General features: G+C 47.0%; 1 protein-coding gene across 1 annotated transcript in view; it reads right to left on the bottom strand.

The window, feature by feature from the left end:
- SKOR2 (SKI family transcriptional corepressor 2) overlaps nucleotides 1-15,434 on the bottom strand; it is a 38,301-nt gene extending 22,867 nt beyond the window's left edge. Inside the window, exons 1-3 of the mRNA XM_058676891.1 lie at nucleotides 12,197-15,434; nucleotides 11,270-11,333; nucleotides 10,731-10,805 (exon numbers count right to left, since the gene is read on the bottom strand). Coding sequence (XP_058532874.1) covers nucleotides 10,731-10,805; nucleotides 11,270-11,333; nucleotides 12,197-14,890 — 2,833 coding nt within the window. The 5' untranslated portion in view covers nucleotides 14,891-15,434. The remainder of the gene's footprint in view (nucleotides 1-10,730; nucleotides 10,806-11,269; nucleotides 11,334-12,196) is intronic.
- Between the last annotated feature and the right edge of the window lie 7,546 nt (nucleotides 15,435-22,980).

The raw sequence follows: 22,980 nt of genomic DNA, 5'->3' as shown, positions 1-22,980 counted from the left end.
AATAAATCAAAGAAATACAGTCATTCAGCTAGCCAGATATTTTGGGTGCATATTTTGAAAGCTTCCTAGACTATCCTCACAATCTATTTTAACTCTCCATTATTGCCTAAAGAAATGTGAAGGCGGGCCCAATGTGATGACCCAATGGCTAAATCCTCGCCTTACACGTACCAGGATCCCATACGGGTACCAGTTCAATTCCTGAGTGCTCCACTTCTCATCCAGCTCCCTACTTATATCCTGGGAAAGCAGTTCAGAATGACTCAAAGCCTTGGGACCCTGTACCCACGTGGGAGACCCAGAAGAAGCTCCCAGCTCCTGGCTTCAGATAGGCTCAGCTGCGGCTGTTGCAGCCATTTGGGGAGTGATTAATTGGATAGAAAATCTTTCTCTGTCTCTCCTCTCCTTAAATTGAACCTGTCTTTCCAATAAAAATAAATAAATCTCCAACAACAACAACAAAAGCTGAATTGGAGTATGTGGAAGAGTCACCAACTCCTCCTTTTAAAGAAAGAAGAAAAATGTGGAGATGTAGAGAAGATGTCAGGTTCCATAAGGGCTAGCTCCCTCCTTTGAGTCCCCAGCACACCTTGCACAGGATTCTGGAAAAATACTGTTCACATGCTGCCCTTCTTGGTCCGCTGGGCATTGTGCTACTGGGAGGCAAGTCTTTTCTGCATGACTAGTGCCTGCATAAGGCTGGATCCATACTGGGTACTCAGGGAAATGTCTTCAGACATTACTGAGAGGGAGACCATATGGGGCAAAACTCATTCTGATTCTGTCCCACTATGTGTTCATTTCCCTCCACATGAAGGGGAAGCAATGGTCCTGAGCACTTGCAGCAACATGGGAAGGTTCCATTATCGAGGTAGCAAGTCCACAAAGAGGGAAGCAGAAGTTCTCCCCCACACACAAGTGTGGACTATATAACTTACCCTAAGTAGTATCCTCAACACGCTACTCTAAATAGCGAGTCTACATTCCGTATGATGATTGTTGGGAGTGTGTGTGTGTGTATGTGTGCACGTGTAGTGTACATGAATACATACATGCATCTGTGCACCTATTCCATAACATGCTTTTAAGGGTGATCAGATTAATATCTTTGACATTCCCAAGTTCCTTCCTGGCAAGCACCTTCTCTAACATCTAGATTATGTGTCTATATGTTCAGGTCTACCCTTGAACCCTGGCTTTCTTCTCCATGTGATGGCATGATATTTACAAACATTTTAAATCTATTCTTCACTATAGTTCCTAAATCAATCATCTGCAAGGAAAGTGACATGCAAGTTGACAAGCCAGTAATGTGTAAACCCAGGACAGTGGTATTTTGAAATGAAAAGAAATACATGTGTTGTGTACTTGTGCCAACGTTAAATCTCATTTGACCTGTAAAATGTGTAGGACTTTCACACTCACACCCAAGATATAATAAGAGAGCAAGCAAGCATACAAATTTCTACACATTCACCTAGAGCCTCCAGGCTCTCTCGCATCCCTGTTCCACCAGTTGAGTCTGCTTATTGTGTCACTCAACACTGATTCTCTTGCCCAAGATGCCCCTCCCTTTCCCTTTTGTCAAGGTCAGGATGCCACCCAAATTCCCCACCTGTCTGGTACTAAATGTCTGCGTCCCCTCAGTGCCCTTGTTGAGCCACTCAGCCCCTCGGAGATGGTATCCAGAGGAGCTCAGGGCCCTCAGGAATGGCATTATGGCTGACGTGAAAGGAGTGCTGGAGAGCTCCCTCACCCTTTCTGCTTTGGGAGAATGCAGCAAGATGTGCACCCAGGAGCCAGAAAGTGTGCTGTTATCACACACACTGCTTCACCTCTTCCCTCTGCTCCCAATCTCCAAGGCTCTCACCTGCCTTACTCTGGCTTACCCAGGGAATATGTGCTCTCTGAGAGTTGAGAGATCCAGGCCCACCCATGACCCCTTTTTCCACCTCCCTGCCTTGGGACCAGGATTGCACACAAACACACTCCACAAACACCTGCTGTGTCACATAGAACTCATGTGGTTTATGAAACACCCAATGCTATTCTAAACCCTCAGTCGCTCCTATAAAAGAAAAATCACATTTTGATCCACTTGAGTACTCTAATTAAATTAGGCAAAATCATATGTACTTTACTAGGTAAGTTTATGATGTTCCAACAGAAAATAAGATTTGCTCTCATACAAAACTATGGGCTCTGGCAGCTAAAATACCTTACATTTTTAAAAAAACTATTCTAATTAAAAAACCAGTGGGGTCAGATGATCTTTGCTATTGGTAGACACAGACAAGGGGACAATTTTTAATGCCATTGCTTTCAAAATAAACTCCGAGTTTAATAAATCAGATAGATCATGTAGGGAGAGATATTTAGTGCAATGGTTAGGGGGCTACCTGGATACCCACTTTCCCCACTGGAATGCCTGGCTCAAATGTGGGCTTCTTGACCCCAGACCTGGCTTCCTGCTAGCATGCATTCATGGGAGGCAGCAAATGAGGGCTCAGGGACTGGGGCCTGTATCACCTACATATATGTGAGACCTACACTGAGTTCCAAGTTCCTGGTTTTGCCCTGGCCCAGTTCTGGCTCTTGCGGGCATTTGGGGAGTGAAACAGCAAATGAAAGACCTCTGTTTCTCCATTTTTGCCTTTCAAATAAAAAAAATAAAAATGAAAGTAATAAAAGTTGAAAGTATTTAAATCTCAAAAGTTTATGTATGTCTATATGCACATAAATAACAGTTGATATATATTTGCACAAATGATTATGTATATATTTGCATATATGCATATGTATATATATATGTATAAATGATCATTTAAATATTGTAGCCTATGTGAGAGAGCACTTTAGAAGTTTCATGGAAAATGGAATTAAAAATCAATTCTAGTAGCATACTATTTAAAAAAAATCTATACATAGTTTTTTTCATGGCATACATTTTCTGTGATATACTATGATAAGAAAGTCCTGGTATGAAAATAGAAAGAAAAACTGTGGCATTCACCTATTCCGTCTACGGAAATCCAATCTCTCCACTTTCTCCTTCTTCCATTGCCATTGGTTTTCCTACTCCTCCCCTTGGCCATCTCCCTGGAGCCTGCAGTCAGCACCGGGACATCCCCAGCCGGCAGCCCCAGAGGTTAACAAGCTGCTGCCCCTGGAAAAAGCCTCAGTGCTCCCCTAGCACTGTTGTTCTTCATTGGAAACATTTAGAGAGAGTGAGTCTTTTGATAGGAGGTGTCTATTTAATTGCACACTCAGAGATAAGTTTGGTCAACAAAATTGTTTTCATTTGGGTTTTGTCTATACATCATGTACACATACACGCTAGCATTAGGGTAGAGTGGTCATTTCAGTCAGTTCCCAGTGTGTGGGGACTTGGGCTGCGATCTTGGTTCTAAGAACAGACATGTCCTACACTCTAAGCTACAAACCTCCCAGCACGTTGTCGCTGAGTAGCATCCTGCCCTTTCCAGCTGGCTAAAGTCCCCTTGTTTGCCAACAGCCGCAGCAGAGAGTGTGGTTTCATGAACAGAATGCGCTCCCACATGAACTCTGGATTAATAATAAAAAAAATCTTAGTCTTTGGTTTTGAGATGTTCTGGAATTGTGATTCTCTCTCTCTCTCTTTTTTTCCTATTTCCTTCTTTTTCTGTTTTTCTTTCTCTACTTATGAGGTACAAGTTAAATCAGGTCAAACCTAGTGTACAGTTACCATAACTAGTACAGTTAAGAATAACAAATATATGTATAGCACAGCATATGGTCTAAAGAAATGTTCAAGAACACTTTGCATTGAGGTGTTAAAATCCAATTACATAGAAGGCCAATAAAATTATTTAATTTTTTCTTTTATCCGTGGGACCCAGATGTCTACTAGTTTCTGGGGGCTAAATTTTACATTGAACCACTTCCTTTGTGACACTGAGTGAGGTTGCAGAACAACAACAACAAAAAAATCGCTCTCACTGGAGAGGACAGATGAATGAACTAAACATTAACTCCATAGCAAAAAAAAAAAAAAAAAAAAAAAAGGGAGCAAGTATAAGACTAAGTAATACCATGGGATTATAGAAAATGAAGAATTAGAGTAAACTTTGTAATTCATGACTGACCAAAAGTTACTGCAAGTTGCACACATACTGTTTCTTGAATCAGTTTATTAAATGTCCTTGATTAGAGGATCATCAGTTCATTTTGAGTGCTCCTGAGTTTTAGAAGAATTTAGAATTAGAAGAATTAGAAGGTGCTGTAAGTTAATATTATTTACTTTTTTCTAATAAAATTTTCATTGTATTTATCTTGAGTTACATATAAAATTCATCAGTTAGAAGGAAAATAGTTCATAAATAAAAATTCTAGCCAAATATATATATCTATATATCCATATATCTATATATGGATATATCTATATATCTATATCTATATCTATCTATATACTTTCCTGGTTTCTTAATTTCTGGTTTATCTAAATTTTAAAAGAAGCCAAGTGACTGATATATACTCATGAACTCCCACTCCTGATCATTAATTTTCCCATATTCTTCAGTAATTGCTAGTTCAAATAAATTTCTGACTTGATAAAAAAAAAAGATCTATTTATTTTTGTTGGAAACGTAGATTTAGAGAGAGAAGGAGAGACAGAGAGGAAGATCTTTCATCCTCTGATTCATTCCCCAAGTGGTCACAAAAGCCAGAATTGAGCTGATCTGAAACCAGGAGCCAGGTGCCTCCTCCAGGTTTCCCACACAGGTGCAGGGTCCAAAGGCTTTGGACCATTCTCAATTGCTTTCCCAGGCCACAATCAGGGAATTGAGGCTGCTGGGACACAAACCAGCACCTACACAGGACCTTGGCGCAGGCAAGGCAAGGACTTTAGCCACTAAGCTACCACGCCAGACGATTTAATTTTGAATACACATGTTGAAACACCTCAAATTACAGTGCACATAAGTAAAAGTTGGTAAATAAAGCAGAGGTGTGGGCCCGGCATGATTGCGCAGTGGTTAAGGTCCTCGCCTTGCACCTGCTAGGATCCCATATGGTCGCTGGTTCTAATCCCAGCAGCCCTGCTTCCCATCCAGCTTCCTGCTTGTGGCCTGGGACAGCAGTTGAGGACAGCCCAAATCCTTGGGACCCTACACCCGCGTAGGAGACCCGGAAGAGCTCCTGGCTCCTGGCTTTGGATTGGCTCAGCTCCATCTGTTGCGCTCACTTGGGGAGTGAATCATCGGATGGAAGATCTTCCTCTCTGTTACTCCTCCTCTATGTATATCCTCCTCTATGTATATCTGCCTTTCCAATAAAAATAAACAAATTTTTTTAAAAAAAGCAGAGGTGTTAGGTTTGAGCAAAGTTTATAGGTGAATAAATTGAAACAAAGAGTAGTTAAAGGGCTTATCAAAAGTTACCTACCAAGTGAGAGACTGAAAACCCAGATCTATCACTATGCTGCAAAGAATTTCTCTTCCTTTTTTGCTTTTTTTTTTTCAAAAATGATAAGCATGTTCTAAAATAGAACGGAATAATAAATCAGAGCACCTCATTCACTATATATTCATGAGAAGTATAACTGCCTCTTACTATTCTCAGAAATCCGTCCACAGCCTATCAAGTACACTAGAGAATCATACCAGTGGAAATCAAATTGATTTTGAAACTCCTGTACATTTAACAAAATGCAGCCACACTGGCCCCAGTATAGGGCTGATGGTGGCGGCAGGGAATGGAAAGTGTGGGTGACTCCACTTCTGATTTCCTTGACCAGCAGCAGCTTTGTGCTGTCTCACCAGCTTAACCCATTGCATTCAATTTCAAATCACTTAACTTCACTGAAGTTATTCAAATCCAGTATGCAAAAACCCTTCTCTGCAATTGCAAGCGAAATAGTATAGTTTCTATTTTTTACAGTTGGTAATATTCTGACCAAACTACTATCCCAGTCTTCATAGGTTTGTTTTTATGCAGAGGGTTTTTAAGTATGGGTCTAATTTTAAAGAGATTTACAAATAGAAGTCCAACTGGTGTCTGGGGAATTGTGGCTGCCTAAGAATGCCAGGTTTGGTTCCTCAAATTTCAAAGAGGAGCAGGATCTGCTATTGGTAAGTTTAATGATCATTATGAGGGAGGTTTTAAAAAATCATTTAAGGGGCCAAACGCAATGGCCTAGCAGCTAAAGTCCTTGCCTTGAATGCACCAGGATCCCATGTGGGCGCCAGTTCTAATCCCGGCAGCTCCACTTCCCATCCAGCTCCCTGCTTGTGGCCTGGGAAAGCAACTGAGGACAGCCCAAAGCCTTGGGACCCTGCACTCATGTGGGAAACCTGGAGGAATCTCCTGGCTCCTGGCTTCGGATTAGCTCAGCACCCGGCCACTGCGGTCACTTGGGGAGTGAATCATCAGACGGAAGATCTTCCTCTCTGTATATCTGACTTTGCAATAAAAACAAACAAATCTTTTTAAAAATCATTTAAAAATGCAAACTCGCTGAACTTGCTTAAAGTAAATTGCCAATGAGGCTCAAAAGTTGAAGGAAGGCTAAATTTAACGAAGATGATAAATTAAAAAAATCTACTGGAACAAAGTATTGATGTGGAACTAAATTTGTATTAGGTCTCAATTCAAGCAGACATTTATCATTTAAAGCTATGTCTACTTCCTTATTTGCTTAGAGAAAGGTGAGAGAGATTTCCCAATAAATCACATGTATGACTGCCACAGGGGTGAAAAATTCCTCTAAAAATCAAAATATGCATTCCTGTGTGCTATAATCACACAAGCATAGAAATTAAATATTGGCATTTTCCAGTAGCAATGATTTCATTAAATGTTAGCTTAAGGGACACATGAATATCTCTATGTAAGCTTTAGGGGGTGGTATTTTACTCAGAGGACCATTATGGTCATCTGTTCTGCTTATAGCTAACCTGTCGACTCTGCAACTGGAAGCAACTTGAGGGTAACTCGGTATTGATTTCTAGTGGAATCCTCCAAACCTAGCAAAGAGCCTAGCATACAGAAGGCATCGGAAGATATTTATAAATAAACAAATAGATGCTCTCATGAAGATACAACAGCTCGCAGCTTTTTCAGAGGGAAAAACATTGCCACTAGCAATAGGGAGTCCTGCATAGCACATCTGGCTGTCACCACTACTAAGCTGCTACTCACAAGTGCTCAGAATCTCTTCAGCTCTTCAGAATTTTAGACACTTGAACACATAAGCAAGTTCTTAGAATCTGACCATGAAAATAAAGTACTATCAAAATTAAAGTACTATCAAAATAGGGGCCAACTGGATGCCCACTCTAGGATTTCTCCATGAGATGATCATAAACTAGGGTCCCCCCCACGCCAAGACAGCTAAAGCTATCTCAAGTCCAGTTCTACAATAACTCAAGGTTCTGAACACCTCTGGGTATTTCAAATATTGTCTCTGCTTAAAGGGGGGCAAAGTAGCCATGGGGATGACGTTCCAATATAAACTTAACAAGATAAATGCCTCATTAAAGTTGGTTCATATCAATATGTTTCCATCCTTTCCACATCCTATGTGTCTCCTATTCAATACAAGATAATAGTATTGTATAACCCACTATGTACACTAACTGATATGAGAATGAAATTGTGATAATGAAAATCAATGTGGAACAAGTTTCCCTGGGAACCTGGATCAAATTAATTATTGTGAGAAAGGGGCTAGTAATATATCAATAGTGTGACGAGGTGTTATCATGTAACTATTGACATTACCACCTTGAGCTCTAGGCACCATGGGTTTTTATAGGAACATTGATCCTAAATATGCTTTTACTTCCTTCCTTCCAGCATTTCTATTTCTATCTAAACATGAAGCAGCAGTGGATTCAGGGTTTTTGATCCACTCTGGTTATCATTCTTGAAGTTCTGGTGACTTCTCAGAGTCTACTGGGTATACTAACTGCGGGTGGGGGAAAAGACCAAGCACTTGATTTAAATCGCATCCAACTCAGAACAAGATGAGGCAGATACCCAGGTTCTAAAAAATCTATGTATGCTTTTAATATGCATGAAATAAACAGACCATAACTGTGAAGGAACTAGTTTGTTCTAACATATTCAGGTTCCTAACGTGTTTGCACGGTTGTTGACACATGAACTTACAACTTTTAACAGATTACAAGTTCTAGTTGCTAAATTCAGTATAAGCAGTTAAAGTTTCCAAAAGGAAATAATCCTCCCTGCCTCTCCTCTTCCTCTCTGCAACTCTTATTTTCAAATAAGTAAATAAATAAACCCTAAAAAATGTCAGGTGGTGGATTCTGTCATTGAATTTATGGCAACTAAATATGAAATGATTCCATAGTTTTGCAAAAACATTACTGTTTCATATTTTACACGGAGAATATGTACAGAAATGTTTAAATGCCCCCCCACAAAAACCACATTCCAATAGATTAAAAATGTAACAGAAGTAGACATATGATGATTGATGTTTATCTAGTAACTAAGTGAGGTGTGAGGGCCTGGTGTGACTCATTCTCTAAAGGGGATATCTTACCTTAAATACATGTATAACCTGAATGATTGCCAACAGTTAATTTTAAGATAAAAGCTTCCTAAATGAAGCAATTAAAACCAACCTGGAAATTAATGTATATAAATAAGTATTAATTTTCACAAGCATCACTAAATTAAAATCTAAAGATTAGTGAACAAGAAACAAGGGCCATATCCTGGCTCTGAATAGGTTACCCAATTTAAAATTTAAAAAAATGTCCACAGTTATAGTTATGTGCAACTTTTCTCATCTTACTGGATTTGGGACTTCCTGGGGCCTGCTTCCAAAATGGGATCACACACAACACAAAGCAAAAGCAAGAGAAAATCCCCCCAGTGGAATTTGACATTGGTTGTGCACTTAGATGGGACAGTGCTTTTCAACTGTGTCTCAGGTGGGTCTGTCTCGGTGGAAAGGCCCTGGAATTTGATGTTGGCACACCACACACCTAGCAAAGGTCTCTCTCCTCTGCAGCTGCAGAAATGGCCTCAGCTCATTTGCATTCAGCAGGGTACTCAGGGACTCCCCATCTGTGGTCTCCAGGCATGGGAGAAATTGGGCTACTTCTAAATCTATTTTTAGCTATCCAGAGCTGCTAATATCATTTGATCTGTGGCTGAGGAAGGTTTCTAAAATTGTTTTTTCATATTCATGAATGTTTCCAGTGGCTATTAATTTCTACACATATCCAACAAACAAAAGCAATTGACTATCTAAAAATGTCTGGGAAATAGCGAGATATTACAGAACCAATCGAATAGAATTATAAAAGCTTTTTGTGTGTGTGCGCAAACCCATTAGAAATTCCTTGGTAGCAATCCTTTTCATTTCAGGCCTCAATTTTGTGAAATATCACACTAGGGAGGAGATAGTTCCTGGGCAAATATCATTGCCTTTGTGACTTTGGCTCATACACTTTGGATCCTAACAGCAAAATCCACATTGAACCATTTTTATCATATCAGACACTTAGAGCAAATTTCTGAAAGATCATTTTATGAAATCTCCTAGAGCTTTACTCTGTGGAAGTGATAATAAGAAAAGCATTTAAAACGTGCTAGCAAATAGGTAAGGCCAGAATTACAAAAGGACAGTCTCTTGTGTTTTAAGTAGACTTGGTGTGGCCACCAGCCAAGGACACACGCTGTCCCACCACATTATTCTTAGTAATTCCTTAGTGCTGTCAATCAGACTGAATGTTGACCGATATTCCTCGACCCTAATCATGAAATCATTTGGAAATATCTGATGATATGTACAAAGCTTTCTTTCTGCGTAGGATTATTTTCATTGCTGCTTGTTCTCCAAAATATTAAGAAGTTTCCTTTATGAGAAACCAGCAGCAAAGGCTCAGAGACCTTTTTCATTGTACTTTGTGGTTATATAAGATTCCTTTAAGATCCTATTTTCTTTCTTTCTGCTCCCCACACCACTCTCCCTCTCCCTTACTTCCTAGCCTGCTCTCTCTGTCTCATTTGACAGGCAAATTTGCAGACATTGCCGCAGGATAACAACCTCGTTTGACAGTCAATTAACCGTGAATAGTCAAAGCCAAGGCAGTTTGCATTACATAAATGGAAAATTAGATTCCTTTTTCCCAAGAAACAAAACCCTCTCCTTAAGACACTGCAATAGACAACTTAGTATCAAAACTTCTAATCACGTCTTTCCCAAACCCCTTGGAGACATTTAGCAATCAGTAAAAGGTGGTTTCATTTAATTTGTATAATGTAATTTTTGTAAATGTATTATACATTTTGTGTAGAGATCATTATCATGGAGATAATATAAATGTTGGCATAGATGTCATAAAACACCTTTAATGTCTTTCTGACAGATATTAAAAGCAATAAGCTGTGATCCTTTTTAATGGAAGGTTTCTAAGAGAACATTTCAATTATTGTCATTTTATGCTTTTCCAGCCTGTTTCATTGTGTAACCTGATATATTTCTGAATTTTCTCCTGAAATATGCCCAGCAATTAATAATCTTATTGCTATTAATGTCACTGCTTTCCCATTTGTGTTTTTCTTAGTTATATCTGCTAGGAATTGTGTGTGTGTGTGTGTGTGTGTGTTAGCATCTATACTCTTGCGCTAAATATTCCAGTCTTTTGATTATGAATTTCAGCCCCTCTCGGTGTCATCTGACAACTCGTTCCTCCTATTTGGGTTCAGCCTACCTGATCTTTCTCTCCAAAAGTCTCCTCCCGAAGCGTCAGGGTCTGTGATGAAAAAGCCGTGCTCCTTGGGTTTATCTAGAACCAGAACAAAGCACAACAGCTACAAGTGATTGGACTGACCCGAGAGACACCGCGGTAGCCAAGTACTACTTATGTCACCCACAGGGTTCTAAGCACGTCCTGAGCACGTGACAACTTTTCAGAGAGGACTAGGCCGCTCCGGACCTGCTCGCGGACTTCCACGTCCTGTGTGTTGCAAGAGGGCTGGTGTCCTGCAGAGATCTGAGCTTGGGGCAGAGCACAGTTCCTTGGAGCACTACTAGGGTTTTGGCGCCACAGAAACGCTTCATTTTCAAATACAAACATCTCCGTGACATCTCCGTGCTTTATTTTTTTTCAAAAGTATAAAATCGGGGGGGATGGGGAAAAAGTATGAAATTCACGGATGAAAACCCAGGGGAGGGCGGGAGAGGGGGCAAAGGTCTCAGAGACAGGCATAAATGCAGGGAAACTACTGTAGCGATCCATTTTCCTTTTACCTGAAAAGTTGCCGTCATCCTTCGGGGATACAATAACTTGGTTGTTTTCCTTAGTTTTCTGATTCTGTGTGGAGAAGAATGAAACCCATCAGTCTCTACATCAAACCATATGCTAATGTCAACAGCCGGCAGGAGGACCCATCAATAAATGCCTCCGCGGGGTCCCAGGAGACATCATTTTTGGGTGATTATCTGCCCTGGGTAGTTTTCCTAGTTAAACACACGTGTCCAGCCGCACAAGCCTCGCCAGCCTTTAGAAGTCATGGGGATCAGGTGCTGCTGGCCTTTGTAAACTAAGCTAGGATTGGGTCCCTCCCCTCAGGAGGCCTTGGGAGAGTCTGCCAGGCACTCTGGGAGTGCAGCAGGAATGCTGTGCCATTTAAATTCAGCCTGGACCTTAGAGGGGGTCTCGGGCAGCAGGTGGGCAGCGGGTGGACAGCCGAGAACAGTGGTTTAGGCGCAGAGGGCCCTCGGTGAACATGCTGCCTTTGACTGCTCACAGCATCTTACAATGCACTTGGAACAAACCCGAGGGTGACTTTAGACACACAGCATTTCCAAACTTTCTGTTTTAGGCCAACTAAGGAGAAGTCGAAAAGAAAACGGGATTGTGGTATCTCTGCTTTGTGTGTGTGTATGGTGGTGGGGGCAGACAAGTGGGTGAGCTGGATTGGAGATTTCTCGGCCCTAAGGGGTCTCCTAACTCCTGCAAGCAGCCAACCTAAGGGCCACAGGGCAAGGGGGTGGGGGGGACGCAGCCCCTAAGGAAAGAAGAAGCCGCCCTGGGATAGAGCCGTGGGCTGTGTGCTCCGTTTCTGTGTGCAGGGGGAAGGAGTCTGGCGGGTCTTCTCCCGCGTAGCCTAAAAGTGCATCTCAACAATAATGATCCTTGCAATTAGGTGGAAGGAGCCTAAAGGGGATATTTACATCTTTGTAGGAGGGCTGCTCCTCCAGGGTTGGAAGGTGGCTGGGGCTGCCCGGGCTGCTGCCTCCGCTGCTCGTTTTCTGCGGGGCCAGAGGAGGGGGCGGGAGAGGCTGCGGTGGCGGGGCCAGGTCCGACCCGCCAGGGTCCCCCAGCTTCCCGTCTTCATGCAGCAGCCGGGAGGAGTTCAGGGCGAGGGGGAAGGCGCCCGCGGCGGCCGGCGCGCGGTCCCGGTTGCTCCCCTTCTCAGACAGCCCGCGACCCCGGAGGAAGCGGCCGCCGCCCCCGACCAAGGGGTCCCCCAGGAGGACCCCCGCCTCCTCTTCCTCCTGCTCCTCGTCGTCGTCCTCTTCGTCATCAGGGTCTCGGCCTTCCGCCTCCTCTTCCTCGCCCTCCAGGGGCTTGTGGCCCTCCACGTCCACCTCCTGCTCTTCTTCCTCGTCGTCCTCATCCTCCGAGCTGTCCTCGCTGGGGTAGCTGCAGCTCGTGCCCCCCGGGGACAGCAGGCCTCGGGGATGCGGCTGCGGGGCCAGCGGAGGCGGCGGGGGCGGCGGGGGTGGCGGGGGCGGAGGCGGGGCCGGGTGGTGGCGCTCGGAGGCCGGCTCGTCCGGCTGCGGGGGCAAGAGCAGCAGCGGCGGCGACGGCGGCTGCGCAGGGTGGTGGTGGTGGTGGTGGTGGTGCGGGTGGTGGTGATGATGGTGGTGGTGGTGATGGTGGTGCGCTTGGGCCGAGTGCGGCGCCCCCGCCGACGCCCCGTGCAGCTTGGCCAAACTCTCGGCGTCGTCCTTGCCGCCTACCGGCCGGAAGGCGCTCGAATGGTGGTAGCCGCCCGCGCCCGCCTTACGCCCCTCCAGCAGGTGCGCGTGATGCGGCGCGGACACCCGGGCGCCCGCCCCGGCCGCAGCAGCAGCAGCAGCCCCGGCCCCCGAGGCCGCTGCGCCCGGGTCCGAGGGCGGCGTGGAGCCGGCGCTGCAGTCCCCGCCGCTGCCGCCCGGGGGCGACTCGAAGAGCGCGTCGCGAGCGCCGGCGCCCCCTGAGGGAGGCGGCGGGCCGGAGCCCGGGCCGTTGGCGGCCACCGGAGGGGGCTGGCCCGGCGCTGGCGGCGGTGCAGCGGCGGCCTCGGCGCTGCCGGCCGCGCCGCCGGGCTCGGCCAGGTCCAGAAAGGCCTGGCGCAGCAGGGCTGGGCTGTCCCCCAGCGCGCAACCGAGCGCCGAGGGCGGCTGCGGCGGGGGCTGCAGATAGGTGGGCACGGGCAGCCCGCCGGGGGTCCGAGGCGGCCAGAACATGCAGAAGGGCGGATAGAAGGCGTCTTTGCGGCCCGCGGGCCAGAAGAGGCCGGACAAACCGGCCTTGGGCGCTGTGCCCGCGCCCCCCGCGCCCGCGGTGCCCAGGGCTTCAGCCGCGGCGCCCACGTCCTCCTTCTTGTGGCACAGGCCGAAGGCGGCGGCTGCAGCGGGGAAGGTGTATGGGTGCGGGAAGAGGCCCCCGCAGCCTGGGAACTTCTGTAGCACGCCCCCGAACGAGCCCTTGCTGGGCACCGGGATGACCGGGTAGCTGCGCGGGCCTTTGGTGCCGCCCGCTGCGCCCGTGCCCGCTCCGGCGCCAACGCCGACGCCGGGTACACAGCCGCCCGCGCCGCCGCCGCCCCCGCCCGCCCCGGCTCCGCCCGAGGCCGCGGCCACCGAGAGGCTGGCTGCCGCCGCTGCCGAGAGGCTAGCGGCTGCCACGACGGCCGCCTCCTGCAGAGAGTCCTCGTCGTCCTCGAAGCGCGGCCGCTTGTGGTGGGCGTGCGGCGCCCCCGCCAGCTCGGCCAGGGGCGGCGGCGGGGGTGGCGGCGGTGGCGGTGGCGCGCCCAGCAGGTGCGGGCCCAGGAGGCCCCCGCCTCCAGCCACAGCCGCCGCTGCGGCCACCGCGGCCGCCTTTACAGAGCTGAGGGGGTGGCAGGCAGGGTGCGCCCCGGGCTGCGGCAGAGCGCGCTTGCGGCTGCCGCCGTTGAACATGGCCTTCACGTCCTCCCAGGCGAACACGAGCTCGTCCTGGGGGCTCTTGTCGGTGAGCTTGAGGTGGCGGCGCCACGAGTTGAAGTTGGCAGCGTCAGGCTGCGTGTATTTGGCGTCGGGCGTGCGGTGCGAGTGGAAGATGAACTTGTTGGGCGAGAAGTACATGTTGCAGTAGCTGCACTTGATGCACTTGGCGCGCGAGCTGTTGTAGCGTGCGGGGATGAAGCTGCCGCGGCAGCCCCAGGCGCACTCGTGTGACACGTCGAAGGCGAAGTTGTCGGGCAGTTTGGGCGGTCGGTTTTCACCCAGGAACGATTTGCACAGCCGCTCGGCCTCGCGCTTCGTGATCATGCCGCAGCGGCGTGACGAGATGGGCATGGCTCCCGCGCGCCGCAGGATCTCCAGCTGCACGGGCGTGCACTGCACGCACGTAATGCCCAGTGCCACGCGGCGGTTGTGGATCTCGTTATAGCTGAAGTTCTTGAGCAGCGTGTTTGAGATCTGCGCCAGGCACAGGCGCTCCTGCCCATCGATCACCAGGGACACGATGGGAATGCCATAAAGGATCACCTGGCCCACCTGGTTGGGCTTGAGGTTGGCGTGGCCCGGACGGGGCTGGCTCAGCGCGTCCGGCTGGAAGGCGCTCGAGGGCGACGCCAGAAGGATGTCATTGGGCCCCGGCAGCGGACTGGAGGCCATCTCAAACGCTGCGCAACCCCCAGCGGAGGAGCCCTTCTCCGGCTGTGCCTTGGAGACTGCAAGGAAAAGAAGAGAAAGTTGACTTGCACCTGGCACTGGGGTGGGGATGGAGAGGAATGAAGGGTGTGGGGAGGTCGCTAATTGAAGAATTGGAAGTAGCTTCCTTGCTTTGACTAAGACCTGGGTATTACCAGGCCAAGTGGCCAAGTTTCCCAAGGAAGTCACAATTTCCTTCAAGGGCACCCTTTGGAAGTAGGGCAATTTGGAAGTACTTCCATCCTAATAGCCAAGGTAAATCAGAAAATAAACTCTTTAAAACTGTTTGTTCCTCAGAGTCCCAGGATCCTGCCCCGGATTTATGGAATTCGTTGGAATAAAATGGAGTGCTCACCAGAAGTGAGAAAGTATGACAACTCTGAGTAATCGAGATCACAGAAATTAGAGAAAATGGGGGCTTGGCCGTTGAGCCCCCAAGCTGAAAAAGACAATTTACATTTACATGGAAATAGATTGATAGTTTTTAATAAACCTAAACCAAATCATTTAAAAAGTGATCTTTGTGGCATCTGTGGTGTCCTTGGAGGGAAGTTCACTAATCCTGGAAGTGCAACTCATCACAACAAAACGAAACTCCTCTCTCTCATCTTATCAAGAGATACTTTGCCATTGTAATTGTAATTATTCTTTGGAAAGGGGAAAATGTATGTAAAGCCATGTACACCAAAACAGATGGTTTCCGTTTCAACTTTTTCAAAAAATACACTTGCTGAGCGGAGTGGTTGTAGCCTCATATAGGTAACACGAAAAGGTGTCCTAAAAGGTGAAGTTTACAACTTGTAGATGTTTAAAGATTTTTTTTTCTTGTCATTTCTAGAGCAGTGAGCAAATACAAGCTAGTGTCCTCTCAATTCAGGAGTGGCACTAAGAAATGACCGATTTCTGGGGATCTTTATCAAGGCACCGTAAGAGATAAGTTTGGTTTGATGCAAACAACCTTGAGTGCCATTTTCTCCCTATCTGGGCAGTAGCTCATATCTCTGTCCTTATAGGGGGTGGGGGAAGGTGGCCCACAGCATCAATCTAGTCATGGTAATCTGAGGGGGCACTGAAGGACTGAAGGACGAATCTGGGAGCTGAGTATAGAATGAAATTCCTAATTTCATCTCTGGGATGCCACCACAGTGGGGGGGAGACATGTACTACATTGGAAATACAGAAAACGCAAACACAAACTGTTGTGACAACAGCGCTACATGGAACTCTCCTTTCAGTAGCTACCAGTCCAGGGCAAAGACTATTCTTTGCCCTGGAAAATCATCCGCGGCCAGAGCAAGGCCGATGACTCCTCTCCGACAAGTTCACTGGACTTTGGCCTTTGTTATTATAGCGATTCCAGCGGATAGAATATCCTACCCCTTCACCCAAATGGCCATGCGTAGTGGAGATCTACCGCCCTTTTGCCCTGCTGCCCTCTGGATCTTCAGCTCTGGTTACTTTCCGTGGCCTCCAGGAAAGTGGAACCAACCCTGGCAGCCAAATCGGAGGAGAGGTTGGCCTGGGATGGATCAGCGAGGGTGGGGCATGGCTGTGCCAGGAACATTGATATCTGGGACTGATATTGGCTTTACCAGCTGCTCCTCCAATACTTATTTGCCTCCCCAACGAGATCCTTCTCGTCCTTCAACTAAGACCCTGGGATAATCTAAATTCGCGCTCCCCAGCAAGGCACGAAGTGGGCCGAGGAGCTGCTGCCATAGACCCGGCTGAAGTGTCTCCTGCGTACGTGCGCTCCGCTGTCCTTCCAAATCCTCCAGAAACTCCCATCAGAACAGAGCGACAAAACAATAAAGCTTTGGCTCGGATTTGAGCGAAGAGACTTAATTACTAAAAGTTAGTTGGACTGAGAAAGGAAACAGGCGAACTTTCCCTTCCAGCTCCTGAGTCAACCACCCCTCAACTTCATGCATCCCGGAAGCCGATCGCTGCCCCTAAAGCCGGTACAGGTGGAGAGTCTGGACCAGCGGACCGCCTCCAAGTCGGGCCAGTCGCCCCTAGCGGTACCTGGGAAACTCTCGGTGCCTTCAGGCGCGTGGCTGCCAGCCCATCTTCCGAGGGCGCTCGGAGACGAAGCATCCAAGCGGGTCCTCGGATCCAGCGGGCAGGATTCCGGCGGGCTCCGAGCGAAGATCCCGGCGCGCGTGGCAGCTAATGGCGCTCGGACCCCGGACTGGGGAGAAGGACCGCCTTGGGTTGTGGCGCGAAGACCCCCGGATTCCAGAAAGTGTGGGCGCTCGGAAACCCGCGGCAGGCGAGCCCCAAGTGGAGCGCAGTCTGACGGCGCCTTCTCTGAACTCGTGTCGGACCGAGGGGACGCCACCCAGCGGGCAGGGTGACGTCACCGTCTCCCTGACACTCCACATTAAAGGGCTGGCATGTTACAGGGAGGGAGGGGGAGAGCGAGAGCGAGTGCGAGGAGAGGAGAGGCGAGATCCATTCTCCGCAACCTCGGAAGCTACCATCCAACCTGCCCGTCACTAAAAAACTCCCAGTCCCGGAGTGAGCCGCAGAAGTGATTAGGAGGTCGTGATGGGAAGAGGTCCGCTCTACCAGCGACTCAGGGACCAGGTTCCTGCAGTCCCCGGATTCTGGAAGAACGCCTCCGCAGAAACAGTGCTAGAAGAAAGAACCGGTTGTCCTCCCCTGGCCTTCTGGAATGACCCGCAGGTTCACCATGAAAACCTGCAGCTTTGCTGAGTCTCTGAAGATGCAGGATTCACAGGCAACATGTCATCTAAAACGCAGCGAAATGAAAGGGGAGAGTTTCCACAATGAATGCCCAAGCTCAAAACCTGGAAAGAGTGTGAAGTGTCCTCTCCCCCCACCATTTGCTTTTTAGGACGGGAATTGGCTGCAGGCTTCTCTGCTTTCGAATGTGTGGGTGAGGACTGCGATGTACACCTGTGCATACATCTACACACTCCATTTGACATAATAAACTGCATGCCAGGTCACCACGGCTCAAGGAAAAGCTGGGGGTGGGTAACAGAAGCAGTGTGTTCCTCAGTCCTTATCCTGACCAGGCCTTAAGCAAGTTGCAATCCCTCCCCTTCAGAAGAAAAAAAAAAAGTTCCAGGAGACCGTGTAGCAGGGTGGGGAGGGGTACAAAAGCAGGATGAGAGAAAACCATCCCGGGTGATTCACCCAAAGCGAGGCACACTTTAGGATATTAATGACGTGTCTTCTCTGCATTGACCAGCTATTAAGATCCCAAATGACCACTCTTTACTTGTTCACAAAGAAAAACAGCTGTTTGCACAGGCTTTGCCTTGACTCATTACTTTGTGGGAATGCTGGACCCACATCCAACCAGCTAGAAGGCCTACTAATCTCAGAGTGTCAAAGAGCAAAGCACTGTAAACTACGGGAGTGAGACTAGCAAGTCTTAACACTTCATCACAGATTCATAAAAATGGAGGGTAGGAAATTCAACTATAACGTGGGAGGTTTATTGCTCAGGAGTCGTGTTTGTTTTAAGTTAATATCCCAAAAGCAATTTCACAGCAGTGGAAATGGTAGTGTTGTTTGAGCGTAAGTTTCCAAAGCAGGTGAAATATTTCCCATCAATCTCCTAGATTCTGAAGAGGTGGATGGTGTGAATTAGGCTCTATCCTAAGGGTTTGGGATCATCCTGGCACTCCTTCCTAGCCCAGCCCATCCCCCATTCCCTCAGAGTGTCACTCACAAAAGAACATCATGCACAAATCCCTTGCCTGAGAAGGCTGCAGGAATGGCAGACACTCTTATTGTTCCAGGACCAAGTCTGGGGCTTCTCCACTCCCCCCTGCCTGTTCCCTGGGGTCAGAGGCTCCTGCAAAACAAGGCTATGGTTGAATTCCTGAATGCCTAGACTGTTGGAAAGCACAGTTAAGCTGCCTGTAAAGAAAACCTGGAGGTGGAGAGAAGCTGGAGTTCCCATGACTAACGTACTCCAGGGAGAATCTTGGTCACCACCTGGGAGGAAGAATGCATGCTCTTAGCTTTCTTTCTTTTTGTTTTATCTTTACCCTCAAGCCCACCTTTCCCTTCCAGATCATATTTATTCACAAGTGTCTTTACACCTTTCTTTGAAAAAAGAAACTGACAACTGTTTGCCTTCCCATCTGAGAATCTGCCTCTTGGGAGGGGTTGAGGGGTAGGGGAGAGGCACCTGTAGTTACCTCTCTGCTGGAATCCTTAAGCAAAAACACTTGCATGCAACTCTAGGGGCTTGCTGTACACAAGCTTGCAACTTAATTTTAAAACAAAATGTACCCAAATGGAGAGAGAAATAAGCAGTTCAATTCTTTCACCCAAATAATCCTAAAAATTGCACAGCATTTTCTTTCCCCCAAGGAGTGTGGGTGCCTGTTTGAAAGGTCAAGCCAATTGTATTTTTGGAAGGTGAAAGAGGAGAACAGTTGTTCGGGACAGACTACAGTTCCTGGAGGATCTCTGATTTCCATGAATGCCAGCCAGCGGGATTGCTGCCCACTTGCAAGGTTAGGGTCTTTCAACAGCTTTCTGCCACCAGCCATTTATTTCTCCCACCACTGATTCTCACTTTCGCCAATTGTCCTACTGTTTTGTCACGTTGTTGTCAGTCCCTGTTCTGGTCCTTGGGATCATGACAGGTACAGGGAGGAGCCTGCGGTGGCAGCAGGAGGCTGACGGGGGCAGGTGCGGGGGTCGGCTGGTGAATGCTTTCTTATTCGAGTTGATGAACATTTTACACGCCAGGACTTGCCTCAGCCGGCTTAATTGATTCAAATTGTTTTATTGGTTAAACTGGTGTCACCCGTTTGCATGATCTATCACTGCTCGGAGAAGAGCATTTCCACTCGTATCTCCGTTCCAGGAGGCTGCGGTTCACCTAGGCCAAGGACAGGTAAAGGAACCCAGACGCCGGACCCAAAGGAAAACCACAAACCGAGCTGGCCCCTTCGGAACTGGAGCGGAGACGCCTTTATGCAAGTGCGCGCGGCGGGCGCGCCAGGCGCCGCAGCGCAGAGAGAGGTTCTCAGCTGGGGCTAGTAAGAGTTGGTGGAAACGAACTCAAATCCAGCCCGATCCAGGCCCTGGCCCTGGCCCAGCCTCCTCTCCTTTGGAAGCATCTGTTTCCAACCCGGCGGGAGAAACCTGCGGGGTAGCCGACCCTGCCTGAAGCCAAGACGGTGGGAGCTGTCCGCGGTGCTGATGCGGTGTCGCGCTTCGAGACCATAAAAGATATTAAGGCTTACAAAGCCCTCCGGGAAGAACCTTTCCTGCGGCTGGTAGCTGTCAGAGCCCTGGATTTGGTTCCCGGCTGGCGCACCGCCTGCTAGGCTAAGAGGCAGGAATGGGTGACATAGAGCCACACCCCTTACTTCTCCCACATTTTTTTCATCTCTAAGGACTGACACATCATCTTCCTTCAATCCACCACTTCCTTATGTTGACAGCGAAGAAGATAAAACCCTTAATATAAATGCAATCAGAAACGCCAGATATCCCCTCTCCTCCTACTCTTATCCTGGGTTTTGAGGAACCCGTGACAGTAACAGATAAGAGAAAGAGCCCTTCTCTTTCCTTTTCCATTCTCAGCTTTCTGGTAGAAATGTTACTGCTGGCATTTGATGTTTCTGCATCAGATACACCAAAGCATGCTGTCCCTGTTTGTTCCAGGTCTACACAAGTAGACCTTCGCTGACAGAAAGAAATGGTAAGACTGGCAAAACCAAAGAGAGTAAGAATTCTGGTATGCCAGAAAATGCAGGGATTCGGTCAGGTGAATCTGGTTACAAATGTCTCCTCCTCAATCACTTGATAGCCATAGAACCCTGCCCAAACACCTCACCTGCTCAAGCCCAGTGTCACCTGCTCAAGCCCAGTGTCTGTAAAATGAAGAGGTTGATAGATCATTCCCAGGGTGCAGTGAGAATTTAGTAAGACCATGCATGTAAAGTGGTGGGCACCCAGTAGTTATTCACTAAATGATGGCTTTAAAAACACCACCTTTGGAGAATGAGGACAACAACTAATTGTGCTCATGTTATGTGCTCGTTATGTTAGAAGTGTTCAATAGTTCCAGAGTAGAAGATAGAAAGGCATTTTAGCTTAGTGGGAAGCAAAACGGTGTGAGCTCCCTGGAAGAACAACTGGCCTTTACATGAAAACTTTATTCTTCTTTTAATTACTCTGCTGCCTATTTTTATGAGGTAGCCAGACCCCTCCAGCCCCCAGGTAGTGTTTGTTGAATCCATTTTAAGTAAGTTGATTATAAAAATATTAGCAATGATAATGATTGCTGAGAGCCTTTAGTTTTTATTTTCTACTCACAAAAGCTTTTCACAGCCAAGAGGAGGTTAGCTCAAATGCCTTGATTTTCACTCCACTGGACATGCTAGAGCTACATGAAGCAAAGGAAAGGCCAGGAACAGAGCAAGGACTCATTCACAGTGGGAGTCACAGGAAAAATGAGAAAAGCCTCTGAGCATGCTGGGACTGACTCCATTTCTGAGTCTTCTCCAAAATAGTGTCTATAAACAAGCACCCTCTTTCCCTGAGTCATGGCAGCCTGAGAGAAGTACAAGGACAACGCAGACTTAATCACCTAATCCAGAATTAGGGAGCAGATGTAAGACACATTTTGCAGAAATGGTCTCCCTGCCCTAGTGATCCCATAGGTCCCATAGTCATGATCTAATGTCTAGAGATTAGTGAGCCCTTTTTCTATTCCAAACACTTGGATAAGAAATAGACTTGGAGGAGGAATCAAGATTTAACTTCAATTAATAAGAAGAAATTATTTTTCAAAAGAAAACTCACGTTTTCTTTTCCCACCAGTTCACCTAGGTCAGGAATTCCTTAAAAATTTTTCTAATTGGACTTCCTTTTTTTAATAACACAGATTTCACACCTCATCTAAGTGCTTAAAACCCAAAAACACATCCAGGCACAGTTATGTATATATAGTTTACATGAAATAATAAAACTCAGATTGGAACAAAGACTTGGCATATTGGGTGGTCGCTTAGATAATATTAATTGTCCAAGATAAAATTTAAAGGCACATAAAATACTGGAGGACACATGGGTACACTTGCTAATATACATTAAAAAATAGAGGCACAAGGAAGAAACCCACTAGTCTCTCCCCATTTCCTTTTTTCTCTCTCTGCCTCTCTGCATGCATACACATATGTAACCATCCCCTTCACTCCCCACATCCCCACATTGGGAAGGAGGGGGTCCTTTGAAATGGAGGTGGTCCCAGCTGGAAAACCCTGGAGCTCATTTAGATCACATCACTTCAGGCTTTTGTCTCTGCTCCTGAATAACCTAGGCCACTGCAACAAAAGAACAGACATCTACATGGAGTTTTTATTGGCAAAGATGCATCTCAAAGATTCTACTATAATAATGAATAACAAGGCAAGATGCTTGCCTTTTTTTTTTTTTGATTGCTACTTCTAAAGAAGTAAGAGCAGAAAAAGGGAGAAGAGGAGAGAGAGAGAGAAAAACCAAAGCAAGAAATAGAAATTGTGGAAGAGGAATCCAAGGCAAGTATTTGGGTGGATTTCTACAAAAGTGGGTTTAATGATAACATGACCTCAACTACCACAAAATATACAGAATGGGACCTGGGACTTATTTGCTTTCTTAGCTGAATCTTTTGTTTCAGGAACCCAGTTGAAGAAATGAGCAGGAATGAGTATGCAGAGTGGGTGTGGAGAGGACCACTAAAGCTTAGGGAGACAAGACAGGGGAGTGGGAATAGAGAGGGGGAGGGGAAGCATAATGTTGACATGTCACAAGAGAGAAAATGATATAGATGTTCAGTTAACATCTCTTCAGCTGACAATGATTGGAAGGAACATGGATTTTATTTCCGGGAAGTAAATGCATTCCCCCCACCCTTTTTACCCTTTCCCTTGTCTAACTGTCCCCACCCCCATCTGGAAAAAAAAAGCTTGATCCCATTAGCTGATACACTATTAAATTATCATGTGCTTGCCAGTTGCCCAATCAACATCACACCATCAGCTTTCTTCCTGTTGGCAAATTTGTGCTCA

This window comes from Ochotona princeps, chromosome 18 (genome assembly GCF_030435755.1).
Source record: "Ochotona princeps isolate mOchPri1 chromosome 18, mOchPri1.hap1, whole genome shotgun sequence".
Classification (NCBI taxonomy): Eukaryota; Metazoa; Chordata; class Mammalia; order Lagomorpha; family Ochotonidae; genus Ochotona; species Ochotona princeps.
This window is presented reverse-complemented; position numbering and strand designations above follow the sequence as displayed.